The sequence below is a fragment of the Euprymna scolopes genome, chromosome 6 (genome assembly GCF_053919585.1).
Source record: "Euprymna scolopes isolate OS-2025 chromosome 6, ASM5391958v1, whole genome shotgun sequence".
NCBI classification, from domain to species: domain Eukaryota; kingdom Metazoa; phylum Mollusca; class Cephalopoda; order Sepiida; family Sepiolidae; genus Euprymna; species Euprymna scolopes.
Window position 1 is genome coordinate 61,837,482 of NC_136487.1, and position 25,981 is coordinate 61,863,462.

General features: G+C 30.4%; 1 protein-coding gene across 5 annotated transcripts in view; it reads left to right on the plus strand.

The window, feature by feature from the left end:
- Positions 1-25,981, plus strand: part of LOC145277654 (histone-lysine N-methyltransferase 2A-like) — a 171,516-nt gene that overhangs the window by 111,321 nt on the left and 34,214 nt on the right. For all 5 annotated transcript variants that reach the window (XM_080129261.1, XM_080129258.1, XM_080129257.1 and 2 more), the window contains 9 exons: positions 1,996-2,181; positions 5,108-5,218; positions 6,463-6,600; positions 11,423-11,515; positions 11,632-11,752; positions 12,852-12,965; positions 14,280-14,485; positions 17,711-20,077; positions 25,694-25,807. In XM_080129261.1, the coding sequence (XP_079985387.1) occupies positions 1,996-2,181; positions 5,108-5,218; positions 6,463-6,600; positions 11,423-11,515; positions 11,632-11,752; positions 12,852-12,965; positions 14,280-14,485; positions 17,711-20,077; positions 25,694-25,807 (3,450 nt within the window). The remainder of the gene's footprint in view (positions 1-1,995; positions 2,182-5,107; positions 5,219-6,462; positions 6,601-11,422; positions 11,516-11,631; positions 11,753-12,851; positions 12,966-14,279; positions 14,486-17,710; positions 20,078-25,693; positions 25,808-25,981) is intronic.

The following is a 25,981-nucleotide window of genomic DNA, read 5'->3' on the forward strand; positions in this document are numbered from 1 at the left end:
GTCTTGAATTTTTCATACATGCAACTCTTCAGGAGTCCAAAAAATCATGTTCAGAAAAAAGACTAAAGGCAAAAAATAAGACAAAAAATAAAGCAACACTTACTTACATTGATATGGAGTCTATAAAGTACTATTCCAAAAGGAAACATAGATTTCCTAATCATTAGAGGTCATTATTGTCTATATGTTAAAAAATAACATTCACCAAACTTTAGTTTTTAAAGTTTGACATAAGAAAAAAACTAAAAAATCAGAACAGAATTAAGATAGCAGATCTGGAACAAGTATAGAACTCCATATCCTAATAATTGACAATAAAATATACTCAGCTTATCGAACACAATGAGAGAAAGAAAAATTTAAATATTGTTTATATTTGTTCTGAAATCATTTTAAAATGGCATGAATGATTGTTTAATGCTTTATGTAGTTATTGATGTTCTCATATTTGTTAAGAATTCTGCCTATATTGAAAAAAAAAAAGTCTGTATGTACCTGATATGGATAGAAAATATTGTTCCAGAAATCACATAAATTGTTTCATTTTATTTTTATATAGAAAATAATTTTTAAGTGAATTTGAGATTTTCACTTTCCTCCATGTTACAAATGGCGTTCTAAAATCACACAAGCTAGAATGATTTGGAGTTTTCTTGCTCTCTCTCCCTCATTTGCAATATCATAAAGAAATAGGAAATGAGGTCTGACTGTTTGCTCCCATTAGTGACCAATGCCACATTTTGTTTTTTATCAAATAAAAAATGTGCTCACAGATGGAGCAAATTCATTTCCACTTTCTATGCATTTCTTCATAGTTAATTAAAAAAAATAAAAATTATCAATGTCATTTACTTACATGAATTAATATAACAAACTTATGAATAAAATATTTAACATTTTGGTTTTAAGCATTTTAAGTAACAAACTTTGAAACAATGGAAAGCTGACTTAAAGCTAGCTAGTCTTAAGTTATCTTGTCCAATTTTCGAAGTTAGGCTCAAACAACATTTAAGCTAATAATTCATACTTCTGACTAGCCAATTTTTAATTGTTATTATTGTACCATGTTATTGGCAATATATTAATGTACTCGGTTACAAATTATTTGAGAAATTTACTTAGTTTTTAGCCAAATAACCGCTTGTAGAGAGCATTTTTAAATAAGCTAAAAAAAATTTTTAATCTGCAATGGGAAATATGACTTGTTTATGTTAACTTTAAAAACAAATAAACCAAATAAAAACTAAAATAATTTCATTGTCTTCTGGCCAATGTCAGGTAGATACAGCTAGTTTATATATATATATATATATATATATATATATACACGCACACATTAATCAAAATACATTGCATCTATATCATCCTGTCAATATGATAACACTGTAAATCAAAGCATGTAATTAATTCAAACTGGAAATAGTAGTATTATTAAGTTTATGGCTATATATAAACAAGAAGCAGATTAAAACTGATCTTTTTTCTAAGGTACTTTAATTACAAAAGACTTAGCTAAATAAAAAAGTTATTAATCAAAGTTTTTAAGAGAAATGTGAAAAATAACATTAAAAATAAATGCTTTTATTTATGAGGTAAGTTGATATACCTTTTCTGGAATAATGGACTTACTGAGAGACTATAAATATACTTACATCAAACATATTGGAAAGCAATTTGTAGCAGTTATGGCCCCAGAATCATGACATGTACTTCTGTAACATACTTTTGCTAATACACCTTTGTTAACTATGCCATTGTTTGTCTTGATTATTATTGACCTGCAAGGCAAAAGCATTATTAATTTTGTTATAAAGTCAAACTTATTTATATAAAATATTTACATTTTATACTATTTGAAAATTTCAAATAATTTCAATAAAGGGTCTCCCTACTTAATGTATTATTTTCTTATTTAAGTGTTACGTGTATTGTGCTAATTATGTGCTAATCTAATTGTGTTTTGAGCCGTAAATGTGTGAACGTTCTTTCTGCTAGGCAGTGACCCTCTGTGGCAAGTCTACAGACTCCGTGAACATGTTTGTTCAGGCACCAACATCATACTGGGGAACAGCAGAAGGCTGCCTCCGTGCAAAGAGTAGTGGACCCCTGGCTGTGCGTAAATGGACCAACCAAGACTATCTGTACTCCCCTGCAGCACATCGAATCAAAGTTGACTACAAGGTAAGCACTACATGCATGTATGACTTTAATTTAAAAGATCTTTTAATTGTTACCTCTGTATTCACTTTATAAAATTAGTTATATATATAGGATCCAATCCTAAACTAATTAATCCTTGTGAATTTTGAAGGGTCTAAATATGGTCTATATTGATTGAATTTAGTTTTAAGCAGTAGAGTTAATAAAAAAATGGATGGAAGCATTTCATGAAATTTCAAATACTTCCAACTATGAAAATGTAATAAGTATTAGATATCAATTAATAAATATTTCTCAAATTTCAGTTTCGCTGTAGTATTTTAAACAGTTTTTATAGGGTATATGAGCAGTCTCTCATTTGAAAATTCAAACATTTTAAATTACCTTGAATTTGTATCCATAGTAATTACGAAGGAATTAGACAAGATTTTATTAATTTCAATTTTTTAAAGACTCCTGAAGCTTTAAATTTTAGACATTTTCTACCATTTTAATCAAAATTATAATAATAATTCTAGACATAAGGTTTAGTATCATATCTTGATTTTAGTCTTTGCAAAAAAATGGTACAAAATTGTATGGGGAATTTTATGTGTCTTTGGTTGAGTATTCTTCTAGTATTGTTTAACTATAATTGTAGAACCAGGTCTGTATATTCAAAACTATCAAATTTTAAATAAGTTTTTAATTTTCTTCAGATGGCAATTCCTGGTAACTACATAAAGTGTGATTCTAATTTTGTTTTTTGTTTGTTTTTGTTTTTTTAAACTCATGTTTACCCCTTTCAAAGCATATCAGCACTTGGACGTAAGGGGCTACTATTTATGGCCAAGTCTAGGAAAGATTAACAAGATATTTGTTTATGTTACATTTAAACTTCTGCATATCAGTACAGCTAGGGGAGCAAGCAGCAGGAAGGGAATTCCAAAGTCTAGCTGTTCGAGGAAAGAAATTATTAGAATAGAAAGCTTTCTAGCATTTAGGGACATCAACAGTGAAGGAGTGAGATGTGATTGCTAAGCGGGTTTGTCGGGGATATGTATGTCGATGGGGTACAAGGGAAACAAATTCATCAGAACACATTCTATTAAAATATTTGTAAAACGGACACAGTGGCTGGAGCTTATTTGATAAAGTGGGACTGATTAGATTGACAACTCTTTTTTTGGACCTTATCTAAGAGGTAGAGACTAGTGGTAGATGCACCAGCCCAAATGTGGCAGCAATACTCCATGCATGGGTGAATGGTGGCCTTGTAGAGGTACAGGATACTCTTAGGTGTGAGTAGTCTTCTAGCTCAATAGAGGGAACTCACCTTCTTTGTAACAACCTTTGCAATGTCCTCTATGTATTTGTTCCAGTTCATTGCCTGCAAATGGTAAGCTGAGGAGTTTGAAGGTAGAATTCTCAGGTAGGGTGCTATTTGTCATCGATATAAGCAGTTGGAGAAGTGTCTTGTAATTGTATAAAGGAGAGCAGATTACTTTTACTAGCATTAAATGTTACCATCCATTTTAGGCCCCATTCCACTATAGTCTGGAGGTCATTTTCTAATGATTCTGCCATTGTCTTAGATTTATGTACATCTGTTCTTCCCTCGTGCATATTCTAGGCCTTGTATCATCAGCAAATGTACCCAGCTCAAACACAATGTGATGCAGATTTATTATCATGTAAAATGAATATTTCAAGGTTTAGTGTAAAAGAGTAGTTTTTAAGATTTCATATATTCATAGTGAATAAAACAGGCAGCCATTTTAAAAATTCAACCAAAATTTTGTCTAATTATAGTTGTTGATTATTATTTAAATTTGTTTTTGCTCCATGTAAATATTCAAAATAATACATTTACAAAGTTTTAAAAATAAAAAAAAAGGTAATTGGAAAATCATTAATAAAAAAACAATCCATTAAAGCATCAAATACTATTAAACAAAAATGAGATTATAATAATGAAATTAGAATCATTGACTGTAATTGCTCAGAATTATCTAATTTTAATTCCTTTTTTCTGATAGAATGATGTGATATACTGATCATTACATAATTTTTTTTCTCAAATATTTTTGTTTTAAAATCATTTTCTTTGCATTTCAGATTATGCTTTTGTTTTTATTAATTTTTGATCACTTGATATTAACAAGAAAATCCATGATTTTGTCACTGTTTTCTAAAAATTGTTTTGTTGGCTTTTCACAAAAATTTATATGAAATTATGTGACTATGAATACAGAAAACTACCAAAATCAAATGTTTTGGTGTGTGTCACATGACTAAAATTTTCTTCATTTTATTCATCTGAAAATACACCAAAAGTTGGTATTAATACTTACAAACATATTTGACATGAATCTAGTACCAGTTTAATTTTCTGGTAGAACTGCAAAAAGTAAAGTTGGCAAAAACTGCATTTTTCTACAAATCTCTAAAATTATTCCTCAATGATTTTTTTCTCCATATAAAAATTGATCAATAGTTGTTTGAATTATTCAAGTGCTGTGAAACCTCCTTGTGAACCAATACTATACTCGATTACATTAATGGTACTCACAAAAACGGCCACTGACTGTTAACCTGAATTATGTGTGTGATCTTAGGTAATTCTTGTGTGATTTAAGTATAGGGTTGTTGCTAATATCTAAAAATCCTTTTTTTTATTTTTTATTTATTTATTTATTTTTTTTATTATTCTAATCAGAATCCATCAAATGATTTGAATTTTTAAAAATCTTCATTCAAATATGTAATATGTTAACATTAACCAAGTCACAAGATTTTCTATAAAGCACATTTTTTCGTAGGAAAAGGGGCGTGCTGATAAAATTACTGCATTTCACAAAAAAATCAAACTCATAATATTTAAGTGTTCACACAACATTTGTTATTTTCTCTTTTATTCTACTTTTTTACCTTTTATGCTAAAGAGATGAAATTTTTACTTTTGCAGGAAGATTGTGATTTGTGCCGTGTTTGGGAGCAAGGTTTAGCCATCTTGGTCTCTGCACCCCTGTGCATGCGAACAATGTGTTACTTGTGTGGCAGTACTGGACAGCATGATGTAAGTTGGCTGTAGATGACCTACTACTATAATCATCATACAAATGTGTCCTTGTATTTTAATTCACATCAGTTAATCAATGAAATGCATACCAGCATTTTCTAAACAGCCTTTTTGATAACATTTTTTATTAAAGAATTTTTGTTTTATAAACTTTTTTGGTTTAAAATTCTGTTTTTGAAATACTTGTAAGCGTTAAATATGCAAGAAATGATGTGAGTTTGTGTGCAAGAAGTGTAAGACAATGTAATAGGTTGATGAGAATTCAAATGTAAAGTATATTTGGATGACAAAGCTATAGAGATTATTCAAAAGTTTTGTTACTTTGTTAATACTATAGGAAGAGTTAGAAGTGGATGAAGTAAGTTCAGGGAACTTACTAACTAGTAGAACATTACTACTGCAGACAAAAGGAAGGGTATATCAGGCATGTCTGCACAGTGTGATGTATAGAAATGAGACCTGGCCAATAAGGTTTAAGGATATACATAGAATAAAGAGAAATGATATAAGAATGATATGGTAGATGTGTGAGTTAATGATGAGAAAGATTCAATCAAGACCGTAGAAGTTATTCAGACTCTTATCTGTTGGAAGCGACTGAAGCGGTGATATGCTGATTTGCAACAATGGTTATACAGACACAAATGATGCTGGAATTCACAGGTCACCTAATCCCACAGTTCTCTCAGAAAACATAAAATCCAAAACCTGTTTTGGCCAGTCTAAAATTAAAGTTGCATTATATGACAAAGAAGTTAACGATATTAGAAAGCTCTATTCACCATATTGGATGAACGTTTCTCAGTGAAATCTGTGCTTAAAGTGGGTGTTGCATTTGCTCACAGTGGATCAAAAACAAAAGTGCAGTGACGATTCAGAACATTGTTTGCAATTGTTTCAACACAATAAAAAGGAGTTTGTGTTGATAGCTGATGGCAACAATAGCAAAACTATACAAATTGCATTAAGAATTGATTCTGCACCCATTCTCCAGATGTAGTCTTCAGCAACTATTGGTGGTTTACAGATCTCAAAAGAATTGTCCAGCGAAAGAGATTTGCCATAATAAAGAAGTTATATCAGAAACCGAATCATGTATTTAAACTATAGACAAATTGTTTTACAAAAGCTTCTTTTTTTATATATATATAATTTTAACGTTATTACTCTGACAGAATCTCTTAAACAATTGGATTAATCTTTTTTCATAAAAAATTTTTTTTTTCTCTCTCTCCTTCTAGTTTGTTTATTGCTATATGTGCTGTGAACCATTCCACTTGTTTTGTCTGGATGAAGACACTCGTCCAACAGAGAAGAACCAAGAAAGCTGGTGCTGTCTCCGTTGTCAGTACTGTCAAGTGTGTGGCAAACAGGACAATGTAAGTAATTTACATATTTCTTCTGTACAAGGCTTTTCCTTTCTATCAAGCAGTCCCTATTTACTTGCCTTTCTGACCAAGTTTTAATGTGGGCAAAATCCAGCTCCCAAGGAAGGACACTCTGGATTTGGACAAAAATAAAAACTATCTTCACTAGAAGTATTTCTTCATTGATTGACGATGCAACAGATAAACTGTAATATCAGAACAGATACTATACTTATTTATTTGCAGGAAATATAAACAAATTTACATTTTAAACAAGGCCATTGGAAAGTGTGGTGGAAATGGATGTCAGTCACTATGTACGGCAAGCATGTCATTCATTACACGCAGACTGCATGTGGTCCATTGTGGACACGCTTGCGGCCTGAACAAATGATTTTCCTTTCTCCCACAACTCGTTGGGAGGAGTTTGGTATGTTACACCATAGTAGAAGTGGAGAGAGATAATTTTCAATCAAGTCAAGTCTTACAAAACAAAACTTCTAAGCTAAATAATAATTTAGCTCAAATGTTTTTTTTATGAGTGCACCTTAGTTTTTACATTTTTGAAATTGATATTTTTATCCTCTGGGTGCTAACGGCCTTTATTTAAACTGAAAGACAGTTATATTGAATTTTGAGGATTCTCTTCCTTTGAAAATCTAGTAAAACTATTTTTGAAGCTATCTTTATAAAAGTAAATTATTTTATTTAACAATTTATGAAAAATGGAATCTATTCAATTACAATTTTTGTAAATCAAGCAAAGAGCTACTTATTGGTAATTAATTTTTATTGGGTAAGTCTTTTTTGAATTTATTTAAATTTTTTACTTTTGAATTTAGTGATAAAATTTAATTTTTTCCAATTTCTTTTAACAGCTTTCGTTTTAAAAAATTAGATTATATTTTTCTTTTAAACGTTTTATTATTTAAAGACTTTCATGTTTGCTGGCTATATTAGAAAAATAAGGCTTAAAATTTATTTTTCATGTAGTAATGAACTTGAAAAATCACTGGTCAAAAATAATTTCTCTCTCGGTCTGAGCTGGTCCCAATAATGATTTGTCATCAAATTAACGCTTCGTCATTATAGTCAATGTTTTATTTACATTTTAAAATATAAGTGAACGAAGATATATTTCTTTAAATAAAATTGAAATATAAATTATTAAAAATATCTTAATGCAATTTAAAATACAGCAATTTTCGAAATGTTTTTTACAATTTAAACTCATTGTTTTAAGTAAAAAGGAATTGAATATTATATATTTTTTTAAATATTTGAATTTTTTAATTGATATTTTATTTAAGAAAAAAAAAGTGTTTTCTTTTGAATAAAACATTTTTATATTTGAAAGAAAATGTAATAATTTTTAACTTTTCTAAGCTTGGAACTTAGTTTATGCTTTTTTAAACATGAAAAAAATATTTATGAATCAAGAATTTCAACTTTTTTACATTTAAAAAAAAAACGCGACTTTCTATTTTACATTTTAAAAAAAAGAAAAAATAGAAATAGTCGTATTTTTTTTTTTTAATTATTTTATTTTATTTTTTTTCATTTTAAGCTTATTAAGTTAATTTATTTCGTAATGTTTATAGCAACGCACACTTCAGGAAATTAGTTTATTTAGTTTGGCTTCATCTAAAATCAAAATTATTTATAATTCAAAAATATTTTAAAGTTTTTAATCCTTAAAAAATTAATGAGAAAATCATTAACCAAAAAGATATTTGCAAAAACATAATTTTTCTTAAGATTAACAAACATTTCAAACCTCGAATAGTGTTTAAAATACAAAAACGTACAATAGTAAACAAAAGTATTATGTTTTCATATTGTTTTTCTTAATAAAAATCCCTTAAAAAAAAAAAAAAAAAAAAAAAAAAAAAAAAAAAAAACAACTTAAAAATTAATTTTATTCTATTATGCATGCAGTGTCAATAGACGGTTAAATTATTTTTAGCTTAAAAATATTTTAAAGTTTTTAAGCCTTAAACAATTAATTGGAAAATAATTAACAAAGAAGAGTATTGCAAAAACTTGATTTTCTTAAAAACAGTTAAACTGAATAACAAAGGATTTAAAATTTCAAACTTCAAACTGAACCGTGTTTGTTTAAACAAAACATAAAAACAGACAGTCAGTAGTCAATAAATAGAATAATATATTGTTTTTCTTGTTTAAAAAAGGGTTATAAAATATTTATAAAAATGCTAACTGGTGTAGTCAGCACCGAATTGTTGATGCCAAAACGTCCCACTCCCCATTGGCAGATTCATACCTATATACATGTCTGCAGGAAATATGGTTGGTAGACATAATGGTGCCGCAGCCAAGTTAAAAACAAAAGTGGGCAATTTATGTCCGGATTCAACATCTACACATTTTCTCTGCATTATTCATCAATAAAATTTGTGTTCAAAGATTCTGAATTTCGATCATGTGCTGAGTTTAATCACAAAGACAGTGAACATTATCCGAGGTTGTTCTCTCAAACGTCGTCAGTTCAGGCAGTTGTTGAAGAATCTAAATAATGAGTTCAACCATGTTTCATTCTATATAGAAGTATACTGGTTATCATCAAATTGTTAAAAAGATTTTATTCATTGAGACAAGCAGTAATTACGTTTTTGAAGATGAAAGGTCAAAGCTGAACTGAAAGATGAGAATTGGCTGCATATTTTAGTTTTTGTTGGCATTACTGCACATTTGAATGATCACTACTGTATATGATGTCAAATGTTTCTTTTTGAAATTATGGAAGTGTCAAATCTCTAGTGAAAATTTGGTCTATTTTGTTATATGCAAAAAGCTACAAAACAGTTCTGATATGAAGTCTGCATTGAGTTTTTCCAAGTATAACACTTACCTGGAATCATTATCAAAAGAGTTTGAGAAAAGATTTAGTGATTTTGCATCTTATAAAATGAATGCCAGTTTGTATTATTTTCGGAATAATTTAGTTTTGATGTTGTTGAAACTGTTGAAAACCTGGAAATGGAACTATTAGAAATTCAGTCAAATTCTTCACTCAGATCAAAATATTTGGAAGTCGGAATACCTGATTTCTTTTCATACCTTCCGTAAAGTTTACCGCAAAGATCATGGAAATGTTCAGTTCCACATATTTGTTGTGAACGGTTATTTTCTTTCATGAAATCAGCAAAAACATCTCCAAGAACAAGATTGACTGATCAATATCTGTCGTCCATCATCAAACTCAGTACTAAACAAAAATTCCAATCATGCATACAAGAAATTGTCAACAAAAAGATGTCGAACCTCGGAGCAAAACAATGAAAATCTTTGAATTCTTGTTGATTGTCAGTTTTGCATTTATGTATCATACATTTTTTGCTATTATATTGAAAAAAGGTGAAAATGGTCGAAATTTATATTCTTTTGTTGAACTACATGTACACTATTACTTGAATTTGTATGTTTCTAAATTGGGGGGGGGGTAGCTTTTGCGACCTTCATAGCAATATAAATCGACTCCTATCGCCTTGAAGTGATTCTGAGTTTTACATGCCTGATGTACGCCATAATCACATTGATACACTGGTTTTTGTTGGATCACCAAAGTTAAGCAACATTGAGCCTGGTCAGTACCAGATGCGTTACCAATTTAGGAATTCCAGGTGCTGTATGTAGGGGAACATTGACACCTCGCTGCAATAATTGCAAAAACCAAACATCAGTATTTCCCCTTTGTGGGAATATATATGCAACTGGAGCCTGTTTGTGAATTTCATACTCCCATGAAACTTCCTCCTTTGGAGGAAGCCGGTTAAACCCACCTTAGGTTAGTGCTGCGGTCCATTTCATTTTTCATTTCCCTCTATTTTTGCTTTCATTAATAATTTTTGGTGGGGGCAAGGACTAGTGGTGACTACCATAAATAAAAATGACTACCGCCTCCCTCCTCTAATATAAAAAAAAAAAATTCCTTCTTTGGATTTCCAAAATGTGGAGGCCATTGTTCTTAATATAAATTCAGTATGGGTTACCCTGGCAAGATTCTGGTTTGCATCCCTTTGGGACTTCTGGCCTAAAAAAAAAAAAAAAACCATGCCTTTTTGGAGCTCTTTTTTGATATTACTCAAAAACTTGATATGTATGTCTATATAGTGGTTTTCGATGATGCTGAATTCAAATATACATCTTAATGCATAAAACTGCACCGTTTGTCCATTTTTACTGGGATTCGGCATCCCCATGAGCTCAAAAGGGTTCATAAATGCCTCCAAATTGCAAAAAATTCCACTTTTTATCCCATAACTTTTGCCCCATCTATTAGATTTTTCTGAAACTTGGCAAAAATGTGAAGACAACATTGGCCCTTCACACTTCTCACATTCATCATTTCTTCACTATTTTTTTTGGTGTCTTCTCATATGCAGCACCAGAGGGGAATCCTACATGTGCTGCTTGTTTGAATTGCTGTGGATTGTAAAACAAACCACAAATTTTGTTTTAAAAACTTGAATTTTGTCTGGAGAAAGCCTTAAAAACTTTAAAAAGTTCTTGAAAATCGTCATTTAAAATCTGTATGAACACTGTAAAAGATTCTCTTTGTCAGTTTGTTACATTTAAATATTTAAAATAAGATTTTTTTTAAGCTCTCTTTAGCCATATGAGACTGAGTTTTTCATGTTTTTGTTCTAAATATCATTTTCATCACCAGACAAGCAAAGTAAACATTGAAATTTCTGATGCTTTCATTTTGAAACTTTTGGCATAATTTAAAACTCCCTTCATGCTGCTGTAAACATCCATAATGTTTATGATGAATAATTTTCCGAAATATTTTGTCTTCGTTTTCCTTCAGTTATTACAATGCAACAAGTGTCAGGATACTTACCATCCAGAGTGCCTCGGTCCCAACTATCCAACAAAGCCGTCCAAAAAGAAGAAGATTTGGGTAAGTTTATCATTATACTGGGCAAACATTGTGCTCATTAATAATTGTAATTTTTAATGCTTTTATTGCTTATTGTGCATATTTCCTTAAAAAATTTTTTTTTTATACCAATGTAGGTCTGCACGAAGTGTGTCCGCTGTAAAAGCTGTGGTGCAACAACTCCAGGTATCTCGGGCAATGCTACGTGGATGCATGACTTCTCCCTATGCTATGAATGTGGCAAGCTGATGGATAGAGGTGTGTTACATTTTTTTTTCTTGCTCCCTTGAATTAAAATTAAAGAATCATGAAAAATGAATGTTGATGTACAAAATCCCTGTTTACCTGCTTCCCAACAAGTGTAGAAATAGATACAAGGTCAATTGCTAATATGGAGCAAAATTCAGCTCTACAAAAAGGGCACTCTGGATTCGGACGAAAAGATTAAATTACCTCGGTTTTAGCAGGATTTATTTTGCTGGTTCATGTTTATTTTGTATTTGAAATTTTACATCTCTCCTCTGAGGAATATTAATTAGGGGAGAGAGGGAGAGTTAGGCAGGAATATTAATTAGGGGAGAGAGGGAGAGTTAGGCAAATTTACTAGACCTTTGGATTTTATCAGTGAATCTAAATTACACTGATTTAAAAAAAAAAAAAGAAAAAAAAAATTTTTTCAAATGATTATAAAGTTTTAATTCAAAGCAGTAAAATAATTTTTACATTCTAAAATGTTATTTTCTAAAATTAAAATTTCCTTTCTTTGACTTTTAAATCTTCTAAGGATTGTTGCTTATCATTGGTTTGTAGTGTTACGTGGAATGAAGCACAAGAACAAGATGCTAGTCTGACATGAGTTTAGCCTACCTCGATGAGTACTCGTTTATACTTGTCTGTTTTGTTGATGAGAATTGGTATTCCCAAACAGTTATACATCTAAGTACTGACCAGGTTCAATATCAATTAACTTTGATGATATAAGAACCAGTTATTACAACTAATAAACAGTGACACATCAGTTTCCCTTGGACCACCAAAGTTAAACAGTATTGGACTTTGTTAAAAGGATGGCCATTTGGAAATGAGTGACAAACTAGCATCTTGCCACAGGAATGATTCATTATGTTATCCAGACAGGTTAATTATTTGTAATGTTTTAACTATATTTCTATTATGAAAGTTTATCATTGTATCCTTGTGATGCAGATAGTTGCAACTATTTTTTTTTTTTACTTCTAAATATTTATATTTAAACAAAGCTAAAACACTTAAACCATTGAATGTTGTTTATGTCTGTGTGTGTGAAATATTTCATGTTATCCTTTTACTTATAAAGCATATGTTATGGTTATTGCAGGTAATTTTTGTCCCATCTGCCGTAAGTGCTATACAGATGATGATTGGGATTCCAAGATGGTACAGTGTTCAACTTGTGAAAGTTGGGTCCATGCAACATGTGGAGGACTCACAGGTATGTAACAATTCAAGTTGTCTTCATTGTGAAGCACAAGATTTAGGGATAGCAGTTGTGAACATTATCTTGGAAGGGAGAACAAGTGAGTATATGTACTTTCTAGATGCTAGTTTCTAGCCTTCCTTGCTCTATCTTTGTACAGCATTCATGAACAGACTTCCTTCTAGGAGGAAGTTTGTAATGACTATTAAATGCATAGGTGATCTTCAGTCGCATGTATGAGTTTTCAATCTTGCATGTTTTGTAAATTACATTTACTAAAAGGGGGTTCATTTTTATTTATATTTGTTAGTTTAATAGGAGTTTAAGGACTATTAGAATATCTTTGCCCAAGTTTTAAATAAAAATTAATGGTTGGTCTTAAATTTTTTTTTTTTTTTTTTTTTTTTTTTTTTTCTGTGAAATAACATTTCTAATTTTTTTTAAGTTAAATTTAGACAATAGCATTTTACTTGTTGCACCATTTTTTAATTGACTAATATATTTTATCCTCTTCACTTTCAGATTATTCATACTATTTTTTCTTGATTCTTATTTTCATAACATTTTGGTCAGTGTAACCTCAGATTCTTCAAATATGTCTTTTCGAATTTGAGAACCTTTTAATCTAACTCTGGAACCTGTGTGGAATTTCTTTGTCATGATTGCAAAAAAGTATTAAATTATGACTCTTATAATCGACTGTAGTAAGGATTGAACTTCAATCTCCAGAATGTTGTAATTAAGAACCCATTGTTAACCAATACTTTTAACCTTTTGACTTTTGCTGTGATGTCTTGGTTAAAAATAATTCTTCCAATAACTATGGCTGCTAACAAAGCATTGAATTTAAGTTAGATTTTAAAAAGTGAAAAGTAAATTCTAAATTTAATTTTAGAACAAAAAATCTAATTTAAGTTTCTAAAATCCATTTTATCTAAAATTTCAATGAAAACCAAGTAAAATAGCTGGGATATTACAACAATCCTTATACGATAGCTAAATCCGAAATGGCAATTGTCAAGTTTTAATTTGTTAAACATTAGCAAACATTTCATTAGTGATAATTTTCAGAAATTAATTTATCAATTTGAAACCATCCAATAAAGGACTTTAACAAAATGATGTTCCTCATCAGTCACCTTTTTATCTTTCAACAGGAGTAATTCTTATCTTTCCTATCTTGTTATTTTATGTTTATTTTTGTTTTAAAACTCATACACAACTATTAAAGCCAAAAATATTTTTTTAAATAATAAAATGTTAAAATTACATTGAAAATTTTTGACTTTTAAAAAAAATTATTTTATTTTTAAAATTTTTTTTTAATAGACGAATTATATCAGATGTTCTCTCACTTACCTGAAGATGTGCCGTACATTTGTCTAGTGTGTTCAGAGGAGTCTCCTGCGTCATGGGAATGTGTAATTAAAAGTACGAGGCAACATGGCTTCACCTGTGTGATGAAGGCACTTCAAAACTCGAAATGTGCTCAACATCTCATGGGACAACATTTTCTCAAGTGCTTAGCAGAAAAGGTAAGAAGCTATACAGGACACAAACCATTTTAAAAGAATTTCAGTTTCAAATTTTACACAATGTGTAACATTATTTGGCTTTGTTTATAAGGTTGTGTCAAAGGTTACTTAAGTATGCTTGACAGGATTTGACTGAGTATTCACAAAACTAGAATTCTGATTGGTTAATTTTATTACTAGAAAGTCAAAACAAGGTCCAGAAAGGTAATTTTCAGAGTTTGCTTACAATTTGAGACATTAGACAAAATATCATTTAAATTTAAAAGTTCATAAAAATCTTTTAACCAACAAATTAAAAAAAATATATTCAGAGCATCAGGAAGTTTTGTCAGATATCTTGCTTGTGATGCCGAGAGTAACCTCTAGAAATTGAGTGGTGATGGAATGGCATTCATAGAGCCAAGTCAATTTATGCCCCTATTGTAGGCCATCATTAATAAACCAAGTTCTCCATGCAAAGGTAGATCGCTCCACATTGGGATACAGATCTGTTAAGAACACTAATTAATTTTGATTGTTTGTAGTCCTCTGCCAAACTCTGTCTTTATTTGTTGTCTATTCTGTTACTTACAAAGAAGCTAAAGTGTTAGAACTAGTCACATGTCCCGAGTAGAGATTTGAAATGATATAGGGTGTTGCAATATTAAGTACTAGCAGACATATATCTACTGTAATATCCTCAGTGCAAGTAATCACTTTTCATACAAAGCTGTATACAAACATGCAGTGATCATGTAGACCCAAATAGCATCATATCTGATATATCGATATTTGACGTTGTCTATTTTTATTTTGTTTGTTATATATAATGTCATGAAAGTTTTTTAACCTTTAAAACTATATTAAAAAAAAAGATTCAATCTTTATATTTTTTTATCATCCGTTGAAAAACTATTTAGTTAGTAAGTCATTTAATCCCCTGCAATCACTACATTAACTTGTTTTCTTAAATTCACAATAATCCTAATGTTATTTCAGTGATGATCAGTTGTCTACCATGAAACTGGTTTGAGGAGATATTAATCGCATATTTTTTATTTCAGTCTGTTTGAAAAAAAAAAAAAATTTTTTTTCTAGTTAAGAAGATTGTTATGACTCACAATTTTGAATAATAAATTGAATACTGTATGGAAAATAAATCTTTGCATTCTAAAAATTTAACTTATTCCTTTATATAATTTTTTATTTTTTTTTTATTGATCGTGTACATATATAATTAATTACTACCAATATAGATTGTTTGAAATTAAATGGCTGAAAGTGTTACTAATTGTAAAGCAAAACCAAATTCACATTTTATGGTTGTCTCATTTTATTTGCTTCTCATAGGGATAGTTAGACACAAGGTCAGTTTTTATCCAGGAAAGGCTCACTTTGGATTGATGTTATGTCCTGTGGGGAGGATGAAGTGTATATATTCTCGAGTATATATATTCTTGCGTATGTAGTGTCTATATAATTTGACATAGCCATGACCATCTGTGTGTGCACATGTGTGTCTAGTCATAGGTGTGTGTGTGTGTCACAGATAAGATCTTAAGGCACATACCTTTTTCTCATTCTTGGTCGGTGCCCTTCACGACAATTCATGCCGGCTCTCCAAAAACACAACTTGATTTTCTTGTTTTGAGGAGTCTTTATTTGAATTCCATCATTGACAGAGCAGTCTCTGAATCAATTCAAATCTTTTCTTTTTTTGTTTTTTCATCTTGAATCAAGATTCTCTTAACTTAAGACTGTCGAACTGAAGACTGACAAACTCAAACTGAATTAAGAAAAGTATGTGTGTTCCTATCTATTTTAAGGTATATGTGTGGGCGGTAACCCCTGTTAACTGGTTTGCCCTCAAAATGTACTGACTTTCCTCCTGACTTTTGCTAGCATGCAGGTGCACGCGTTTACAGTGGAAGTTAATGGGTATGAAACCTATCAACCATGACCCTTCGATCTCTGTGCACTTAGAACACAAACCAGTTGCTTTCAACTCGGTACTGCATTAACTGCATTATTGACACAAAATTGAGACAAAAATAAAACTTTAGGGTGAAAGTGCACTGATTGACCACCGGAAGTGTTACCTTTTAGAAGTTGCTTTTTAGGGTTAACACATACATGTTGAGATAATTTGGAAAAACAATTGGGCTCTGAAATAAAAACTGAATCTCAACTGTTACTGAGCATGTTCAGCAACCACTTTTTACCGTCGTAAACAAAAGTTGAAAAAAATAGTGACCAGAGTAAGCATCAGGATAGTAAAAAATATTAATATTGTAAACCGTTCTTATTAGCGAGAATTTTAAATGTGATATTCATTTGCAACAGACCGAATACACCTGAAACAAATTCGGATAACCCTAAAAGCAATTTTTAAAATAGTAAGACTTCTGGTTGTCAACCAGCGCACTTTCACCAAATTTAGTATCACAACAGATACTCCATTTTGATCCAAGCTAAAAGACCAAGATAGTTGACATTAATTTTAAAGTTTTGTGCAGTTATTTGTATTGTAATTATTGCTCTTTGTGATAGATATTGATAGATGCCTTTTTGTATGTGATAACAGGTTTGGAGTTTGTCTCGGCCCAGAAGTTTTCCCTTGTCGCCAAAGGTTATAAGTTGTATATTGTTGAAATGACTTGTTCAAATCTCACTTTCCGGCTCTTGTGTCACATTGTATTATGATATATAAAGTAACAGCCTAATTCTGGATTCTTCTTATGGGGGACATTGTTTCATTATCTTTGCATATTGATAATACTTAATATCTCCATATTTTTTCATCTGTTTTTTTTTTTTATCCTTGACTTTTTATTTTAAGAAATTTTTTCACCCATTTTATGAACTCTTTGCACGAAGGTTTTTTCCATTTATGACTAGCTTTCATGTAATGCTGTTTAATGTCAGTACCAGCAAATTCATAGCTTCGCTATAATATTCATTTGCTAATATCTTTCCTCTGATGAAAAGAACACATTTCTTTGCAACTCTGCAGATTAAAGAAATTTCAATACATCTTATTTTAAGTATTTTGTTGAATGATAAATTCATGTAAAATATATTTTTACGGTCTTAAAATTTGTATTCTTATATAAATTTATAGTGTTTTACAGGCTTTCGATTCAACTTTTTTTCCTTTTTTTTTTTTTTTTTTCAGTTTGTATTATGGTCACTGTCTTTTATACCCACAATTCTTATTTCAATAACTATTGTTCTTTTTTTTTACAGAAGAAAAACCGGATAAAATCTTGCAAGCCAGCCCTCTTAACTAGCATAGACTGCCATGATTCCTCTCCAGACGGTTCTCAGGAAGTTACTTCTGGAATAAGCACGACGGCTTCAGGGACAGTATCACCTTCAACACGGACGTCTCCGGCATCAATATGCCACAATAATAACCCACTTGCCTTCAATCGTTCTCGTAAAGACTCTTCTCCAGATACGGGTCTTATAATACCCCAGTCTTCAGTTGCTACTGTTATAACTGTTTCAACTTCTCGTACAACTTCATGTACTACATCTGCCACGTGTTTCAAGACCCTGAACTTTAGAACCTCTGACTGTGATAAATCGACTGCATGTGGACGAATGGCAACCTCTTGTGCTAAAATGAAGCCTAGAACATATTCCCGTGTTCCTCACATCTGTGATAGTTCTCGAAGTCAATACAATGAAACCCTTCAGAATTCTGTTCGGAGTTATAGTAACCCAAAAAAGTGTCTTCATGACCATACAAAACGAACTGTGCGATCAGTTCCTACCCTCCCATCTGCCCAACTCTCCTCCTCCTCGTCTTCGGTTTGTACACCCATTACCATTCCTTCAAATACCTCACCTCACATGTCAATTTCTACAACCACTGCATCATTACCTTCAACCGTTTCACAGACTCACTCGACACCTGCCTATTCTTATTCCCCCTCCCCGACTTGTAAATCGGTTACTTCATCGTCATCTTTAACCTCGCCAAGTCCTTTGACAAACACATCTGTTCCATCTTGTTCAACATCATCAACTTCTTCGTCACTTTCAGCAACTTCCTCGCAGTCTGTTTCATTACATTCACCAATTTCCAATTCAGTTTCCTTGTCACCTGTCGTACCCAAACCAACGCCATTCATCATCCCTTCTTTCACAAAATCTGTTGGGTCCACTGCTGTTGCTCGGTTATCTACTTCATCAACCAAGTGCGTTGGTGACTCGCTTTCTTCCAAAACTACTGCTGCAAGTCCTAATAAGGGTGGAGGAGCATGTCGTTTTGTGATGGGACCAATGCCACACTTTGGATTCTTCCGGAGGAACACAAGTAGTAGAAGTCTTGGAATCAGTATCGTCAGCTCAACGGCAAGCAACAGCATCTCTAAAGTAGCAGCAATAGCAGCAGCAACAAGTAACACTATAAGTAATAATCAAACTATTACTACTTCTACTACTACCAGTACAAGTAGTGGTAATCTCTTGAATACAAGTTCACAAACTTCTTACAGCCCAACTAGTTTGACCACATCCACTAGTATTGCTATCCCTCCTCAATCTGCAGTGAACTTTCATGCAAGTGTTAGTAGCTCACAAACAATTGGTAATTTGTCAATCCCAGCCACCATTCCAACTTTATGTGTAAAGCCCACAACTACATTTGATAGTAGTAAAAAATTGACCAAGTCGTCGTCATATGCTAAGGATGGTTCTACTATCATTACTGTTACCCCTGTAGGCCACGTAAGCTCAAATTTGCCTGTAAGAAGTTCTGCTACTATTTCCAATAAAGAGGCCTTCCCTGGAAGAGACGAGGTTTGCAACCAATTCAGGGACTCCATATCTTCTCCAACTCTCAAAACCGCTCCCTTTACGACACCTCCTCCTTTGCCTCTTCTTACAACTTCTAATGCTTCTTCACCCGTCGCATGCAACACTAATCTTGCAAAAAAGCCTTCAGACTTGAAAACAAACCTTTTAGCAAATTGTTCTGTAAATCGGACGTTTAAAAATGAACAAACTAAAGGTAATCCATTGAAAGGCTTCTACAAGGTTTCAAAGTTGAATACAATAAAAGAAGAGGTTGAAGAGAAGGAGGTTTCTATAGGCACTTCTGGTCAGGTGAATTGTGACAATAGTGTCGGGAAATCTACATCATCTGAAATGAATAATTCAGTTGCATTAATAACGTGCAAATCGGAACCTTTGGATACATTCGAGACTTGTGTGACAGCTTCTGCACATAACCAACCTACAAAGCGGCGGTCAAAAAAGCCCTCTCTATCACCCAATGTTACGACTGATGATGATAATTATGGAGAATTAGGCAATGATGATGATGATGACGATGATGATGATCCGAGTGCAACAGACACCGCATCAGAAGATCTTACTGAGTCAGAAAAACCCAAATATTCTGAAGTTCGTGCTTGTCTGCGTAAGGAAAGATTACGGATTTTTGCCCGAGCTCGAAAGAATGGCACTTTAATAGACTTGGGTAATGGAAACATTAGTCGGCCAGAAAAAAAGAAGAAACTATTCAGAAAGAAACATATTAAACATCCAAAGTATTTTGAGACTGTCATTTACAAAGTGAATAATTCTCTCTATAACAGTGTTGTAAGTAATCTTTTTATTTATTTTGTTGGAAAAGGTTTTGTCCATGTTTAACAAGTTCTGTTAATCTTCTTGATTAAGAAATTCTAGTTAGATGCATCTCAATTCTATTCATTTCAATATATTTCATGTACTTTAACATTTGTATCTTAATACAAGTTGACCAGACTTCTGTTTGGATAATTGCACATTGACTTAATACTTTTTTATTTGTTAATCAAATATTTATTTAAAACTAAAAAATCGCAATAGTGTAAAATAAAACCATTTAAAAAAATATCCTATAAAGAAGTAATTTAATTGCGAAATTAAATCCACTAGAATGCATTTTGGTTTTCTTTGTAAACAAGTCATTTTAATCTTTTGCTAATAGTTTAAAACAACAAAAAAAAAACTGGCCTTTTGAAATTTAGAAGCATTCAAACTGTCAAATAGTCATTTCTGGCTTTAAAATTCAGAACAAATGTATTTGAAATCATGTATTAAGATTCAAACTTTGGAACTGTTTACATTTAATACTTTTATAAATATATTAAGATTTTACAATAACATTATATATAGTTTAAGAACAATTTGATTCAATTGATAATGTGACCCAATGATACTTATTTTGAAAAAATTTTAAGGAAGAAAAAAAAAATGAAAATAAAAACTTCTGGACAACAGCAGACTGATACAGTTATAATAAATAATTTGGAAGTAAAAAAAAAATGAAAATAAAAACTTCTGGACAACAGCAGACTGATACAGTTATAATAAATAATTTGGAAGTAAAAAAAAAAATGAAAATAAAAACTTCTGGACAACAGCAGACTGATACAGTTATAATAAATAATTTGGAAGTAAAAAAAAATGAAAATAAAAACTTCTGGATAACAGCAGACTGATACAGTTATAATAAATAATTTGGAAGTAAAAAAAAAACAATATTTTTTAATGTCTTATGAGATGAATTTTTAATCCTGTCATGTACTTACTAGGAAAATGCAAACGTACATATTAACTTACTCATTTCGTTTTTATTGGCATTTGCCATTTTCTTAAAATTGACAGAAGGTACGGATGAAATTTATGCATATGTATATAAAAACAAATTGCAGTCAGATATTTTTAATTCTTTGTTTTTGATTCCCCTTAAAAAAAAATAACTAAATTACTTTATTATACTGAGGACTTAAACGATAACTGCAACTTCTTTAAACTATTGAATAGAATTTATTCTGCATTTAACTTCATTTCGTGTGCGGGTAAAAATAAAATAAAACTTCACGAATATTTTTTTTTTTTTTTTTTGTTAAACTTAATAAAAACCCCGCACACCTATCATATTCTTACAAAACATTGAGTTTTCTGGTAGTATTAATTGCTTTATTTAAAAAAAGTAATTTTTTATTTAATTTGAAAAATTTGAATATGTAACTAAACATTATTTTTCGACAGTGAGGTTTGTTCATTCTTTTTCCTTCCTATGGCAATTGTGAAAAAGTAAATAATTGAAAAGATCTAGTTACATGCAGGAAAAGAAGGCATTTTATAAAAGTTCATTAACTTTATATGATTGCTAGTAAAAAGATACAACAAAAATTTCTTTCTTTTTTTTTCTTTTTTTTTATCTTCATGGCATAATCACATCTTTGTAAAATAAGCAAGAATACATTTACTTAAATAAGCATTTCCATTTGTATTAAAAATTAAATAAAAAGATATATTAATGAAAACAAATATCTGCATTCAGATTAAATAAGAGAATGGTGAAAAAAACAACACTAATCCTTATGGTATCTTTTAAAATGACTCGTTTAATTAGGACTTATTGAAACTAATTAGTCCTCGTGCGAAATAGCAGGACACAAAATGTTTTAAATAATAATAGCATAACAATAACAAAGACTTTCGCTGGCGAGTACTACTATTAACTTGAAATTTTCATCTCTATTTTTCTCGTTATGTACTGAATATTTGTTAATGAAACCTATATGAAATATGTTCCTTATTAAATTTTAAAGATTTTCTATTCTGGTAGAAGTTTTTAAAAGATTTAATCTAAAAAAGTTATTTTAAAGTTTTTGTTTAAAAAATTCAGATTTTCTCATTATTCAGACCTGTATTACAAAGAGGGGGTTGCAAAAAATGACTTATGGTGTGAGGAGAAATACAAACTGAAATAGAGAGAAGGAAAGTTTTAAAATATAATCTTAAAAAGATAAGATACAAGTTAGAAAAGCATTTCATCCAAGGCATGAAAATTGTTAAACAAAATGTTTTTACTATAGGCTTTAAAAATAAAGGTACAAGATTCAATTTGAAACTTATTTATCTTCAAAGTGCACTTTTATAAATTTTACAAAGTAAGGTATAAAAATGTAATTTAAATTGAATCAAAAAATTACCTTGGATTTATTGTATGTAATGTACATTTTGGAGCACTTTAAAAACATTATCTTTCATCTAGCAATTAATGATATAGATATAAAATTTTCAATGATTTTTTTTTTTTTAAGTGCAACAGAATATACATTACATAAAATAAAAATCCAAGGTAATTTTTTGATTCAATTTAAATTACATTTTTATACCTTACTTTGTAAAATTTATAAAAGTGCACTTTGAAGACAAATAAATTTCAAATTGAATCTTGTACCTTTTTTTAAAGTCTATAGTAAAAACATTTTGTTTAACAATTTTCATGCTTTGGATGAAATGCTTTTCTAACTTGTAATCATATCTAACAGAACATTTTAAAGTTGATAATTTTCTAAAACATTGCCAATGAACAAATGTATTAAATTTAATCAGGAGATTAAAATTTTATTCTTGTTTTTATACTCATTTTTTAAATTTTATATTTAGTATTAAGAAATAATTCTAATTCTGAATTTCTAACTAAAGTTTTGCCGACGATTTGAAGAAATGAATCTATTTGTGGTGTAGAACCATATATTTTTACAAATGAAAAAGATTTAAAATAGCTGATTAGAAAAAAAAAAAAGAGAATACTGAATCTGTTTACTGTTGTAAACACAAAAACATATCATTATAATAACATAATTATTTATATTCTGTAGATATTTTAGAAAATATGTATGAAAAGCATCTTGAGATAAACAGAGCCACGAAATATATGGTTTTGGATGTTTCAATAAATCAGTTTTATTTGACACCTTCATAACAAACAACAGATTATTATAGTTGAACTCTTTCTGTTTGTAGCTGCCACTGAAACCTAGCATAATTTTATTTGGGCTGCTAAAATATTTTCTAAGAATTTTGGCTTGTTTTGTCTTCACTAGGACTAATCAGCATGCTTATACAGGGTGGAGCAGAAATAACAGGTGTTTTTTTAAAAAAAAAAACCTCATGAAATATAAGATTTTATTGAAAATAGGAATTTTTTCATCAATTTATTCCGAAACATTTGCCATTTTATCAAGTCAAGTTTGGAATATGATATCTTTCATGCAATGTCCACTATCAATGATGCAGGTATGCATGCATTTACGAAAGTTTGCATCCACTCTCTGCAGCAGGTCTGTCTATTTCTGCAATTACAAGATTAATCTTTTCCTTTAATTCTTCATTATTACATGGCCTTTTCTGATAAACACCTTCCTTAACATATATCCTCACAAGAAAAAAATAGCATTTGGACAAGTCGTGAGACTGGGGAGGTAATGGATTTTCTGGAAATAAGCTGTTCACCAAAGATTTGTTGAACATCCATTGAATTTCTAGTGATAGGTGCTGTTGCTCCATCTACCTGAAACTACACGCGCCTGATTGGAATTTGATTTCGTCTTAACTTCGGCAGAAAGAAATTATTTATTGTAATAAATTAGAAATTATTATTGTAGAAATTATTAATGTAACAATCCGAATTTATAGTAACACAATTCGCAGCATTATCTTAAAAAGTAAGGTCCTCTGCTGAAGCTTTTGTGTTATGCTTAATTTCTGTGGATCGCTTCATGTAAGATGCTGTGCCTTGAAAAGCGAACATTAATTCCAAGGGTAGCAAAATGTTTCCAAGCAGCTTGCTTAGGACTCCTGAAAAAAGTTTCTCGAACGTGCTCCACATTATGTGGAGTTCTTGCTGTTCTTAGTGCTCAGGAGGCCCCCCCCCCCAAACCAGTGTGGCTTCTGTGCAAAGAAAATGAACCCATGAACCCAAATTAGAATTGTTTCTTTTGAGAACTGTTTGATGTTGAGTAAGGTTAAAATGCCAATAAAGTTTTCTTTTTATGTAGCTCTCGTATATAAAAACCTTGTTTAATTGTCCACGTTTAGAACTTTTACCTGAAACAAAGTAATTCAGTATTAATTTATAAAATGGCATATGTTTGCAAAAGAAAAGAAAAAAGTTACATATTTAATTATTTCTAATAATATAGGGCAGAGTAATAGCAATTTCAAAAACGCCTGTAATTTCTGCCCCACTGTATATAGCTGACTCATCGGCTATTATTTTTACAATGTTTTAAAAAGAATTCAAGGGCGAAGTGCTTGTATTGTAATCCAATGTTTGCGTTTTGTGAAAGAAAAAACATTCAAGATTTTAAAGAAGAGTTTAAAAGAAAGAATATATTTATAAGTTTGAAAAATGTCCACTTTAATACAGAAGAGCTCAAGAAATATAGTGACTTATAAGTGGAAGAAAACGCATTAATTTTTTAATGAATATGTATTATGTACGTGTATTCATGTTAATTTAGTATTTATTGAATTAGGAAATTCAATATTTGGTGATGTAAGAATATGTCTATGATTACATATTTAAACATCCAAAATGTTTATTAAGCAGTACTGCTAAATGTATATATATAGTGAGTCTGGTAGTTATCGATGGAAGATTTGTGACTGAGAATAGAAAGAAGCTGATGTGTAGGCTAAATGCAAAACCCAATTGGAAATGAAAATTTTGCTGTTTCAGAAAGCAGATTAATAGAAAACAATAATGAATGACAAAGATCTTTTTTAGAAAACTCCTTTTTTCCACTTTATATAAGAATTTTTGTGTTAGATGTCGAACAATAGCGATGGTTGAAGAATTTCAAGGATGAATTTAAGAGAGATTAATAAAGACCTGGTGAGAGATAGTTTGTAAATCAATTGCTAAAAGCTGTACAACACATGTCAGAATGTAAAACTGATTTTAAATCATGGTGATAAACAGGATGAATAAAATGTAAATATGTCCTTGATATAACTAATAGTTAATAATACGGTTGTTAGTTATATTATGTTTAGTTTCAGTTAATATATTTAAGAACCTGATTTGAAAGATTTTCAACAACATTATACATGCAGGTAAGTAAACAATGTATTTTAATGTACAGTGCTATAGACATGTTTGCATAGGCAGCTATGATTATGAAAAAATTTATTTTTTGATGATCAAAGCATATTTTCCATTGCTCTCTATTTTTTAAATCAAAGCTTACATTGATCTTTATTCACTGAACCTTTTAAAGTGATATTTTATTTACTAAACCTAAACCCTCTTAGTATAAGGACTTGTATATAAAATTCATGCAATTTAATTTCTAAATTTTAACATCATGTTTGTATAATTTAAACTTAATATTAAAAGATAAGAATTGTTATTTTTGTTTTTATTTGCAGCAACAATTTACTGAAGATATAGTGCGGATAATCCAATCTGCTGTAAATAACCCAAAAGGTCAGACAGTCAGTAGGAAAAGGGCTAACCATTCAGTTCGTTCTATCTTCATCAAGGTAAACTTCTTTCAAATAGATCTAATTTTTTTTTTATCGTTTTGATGTTGGTAATTATTGAAGAAATTTTTACTGAAGAAAACATTGTGATTGATATATTTATGATTCATTTTTCTTAGCACATTACATTGATGAATAATTTTAATGTAATCTCTTTTTATTACAAACCTGTCT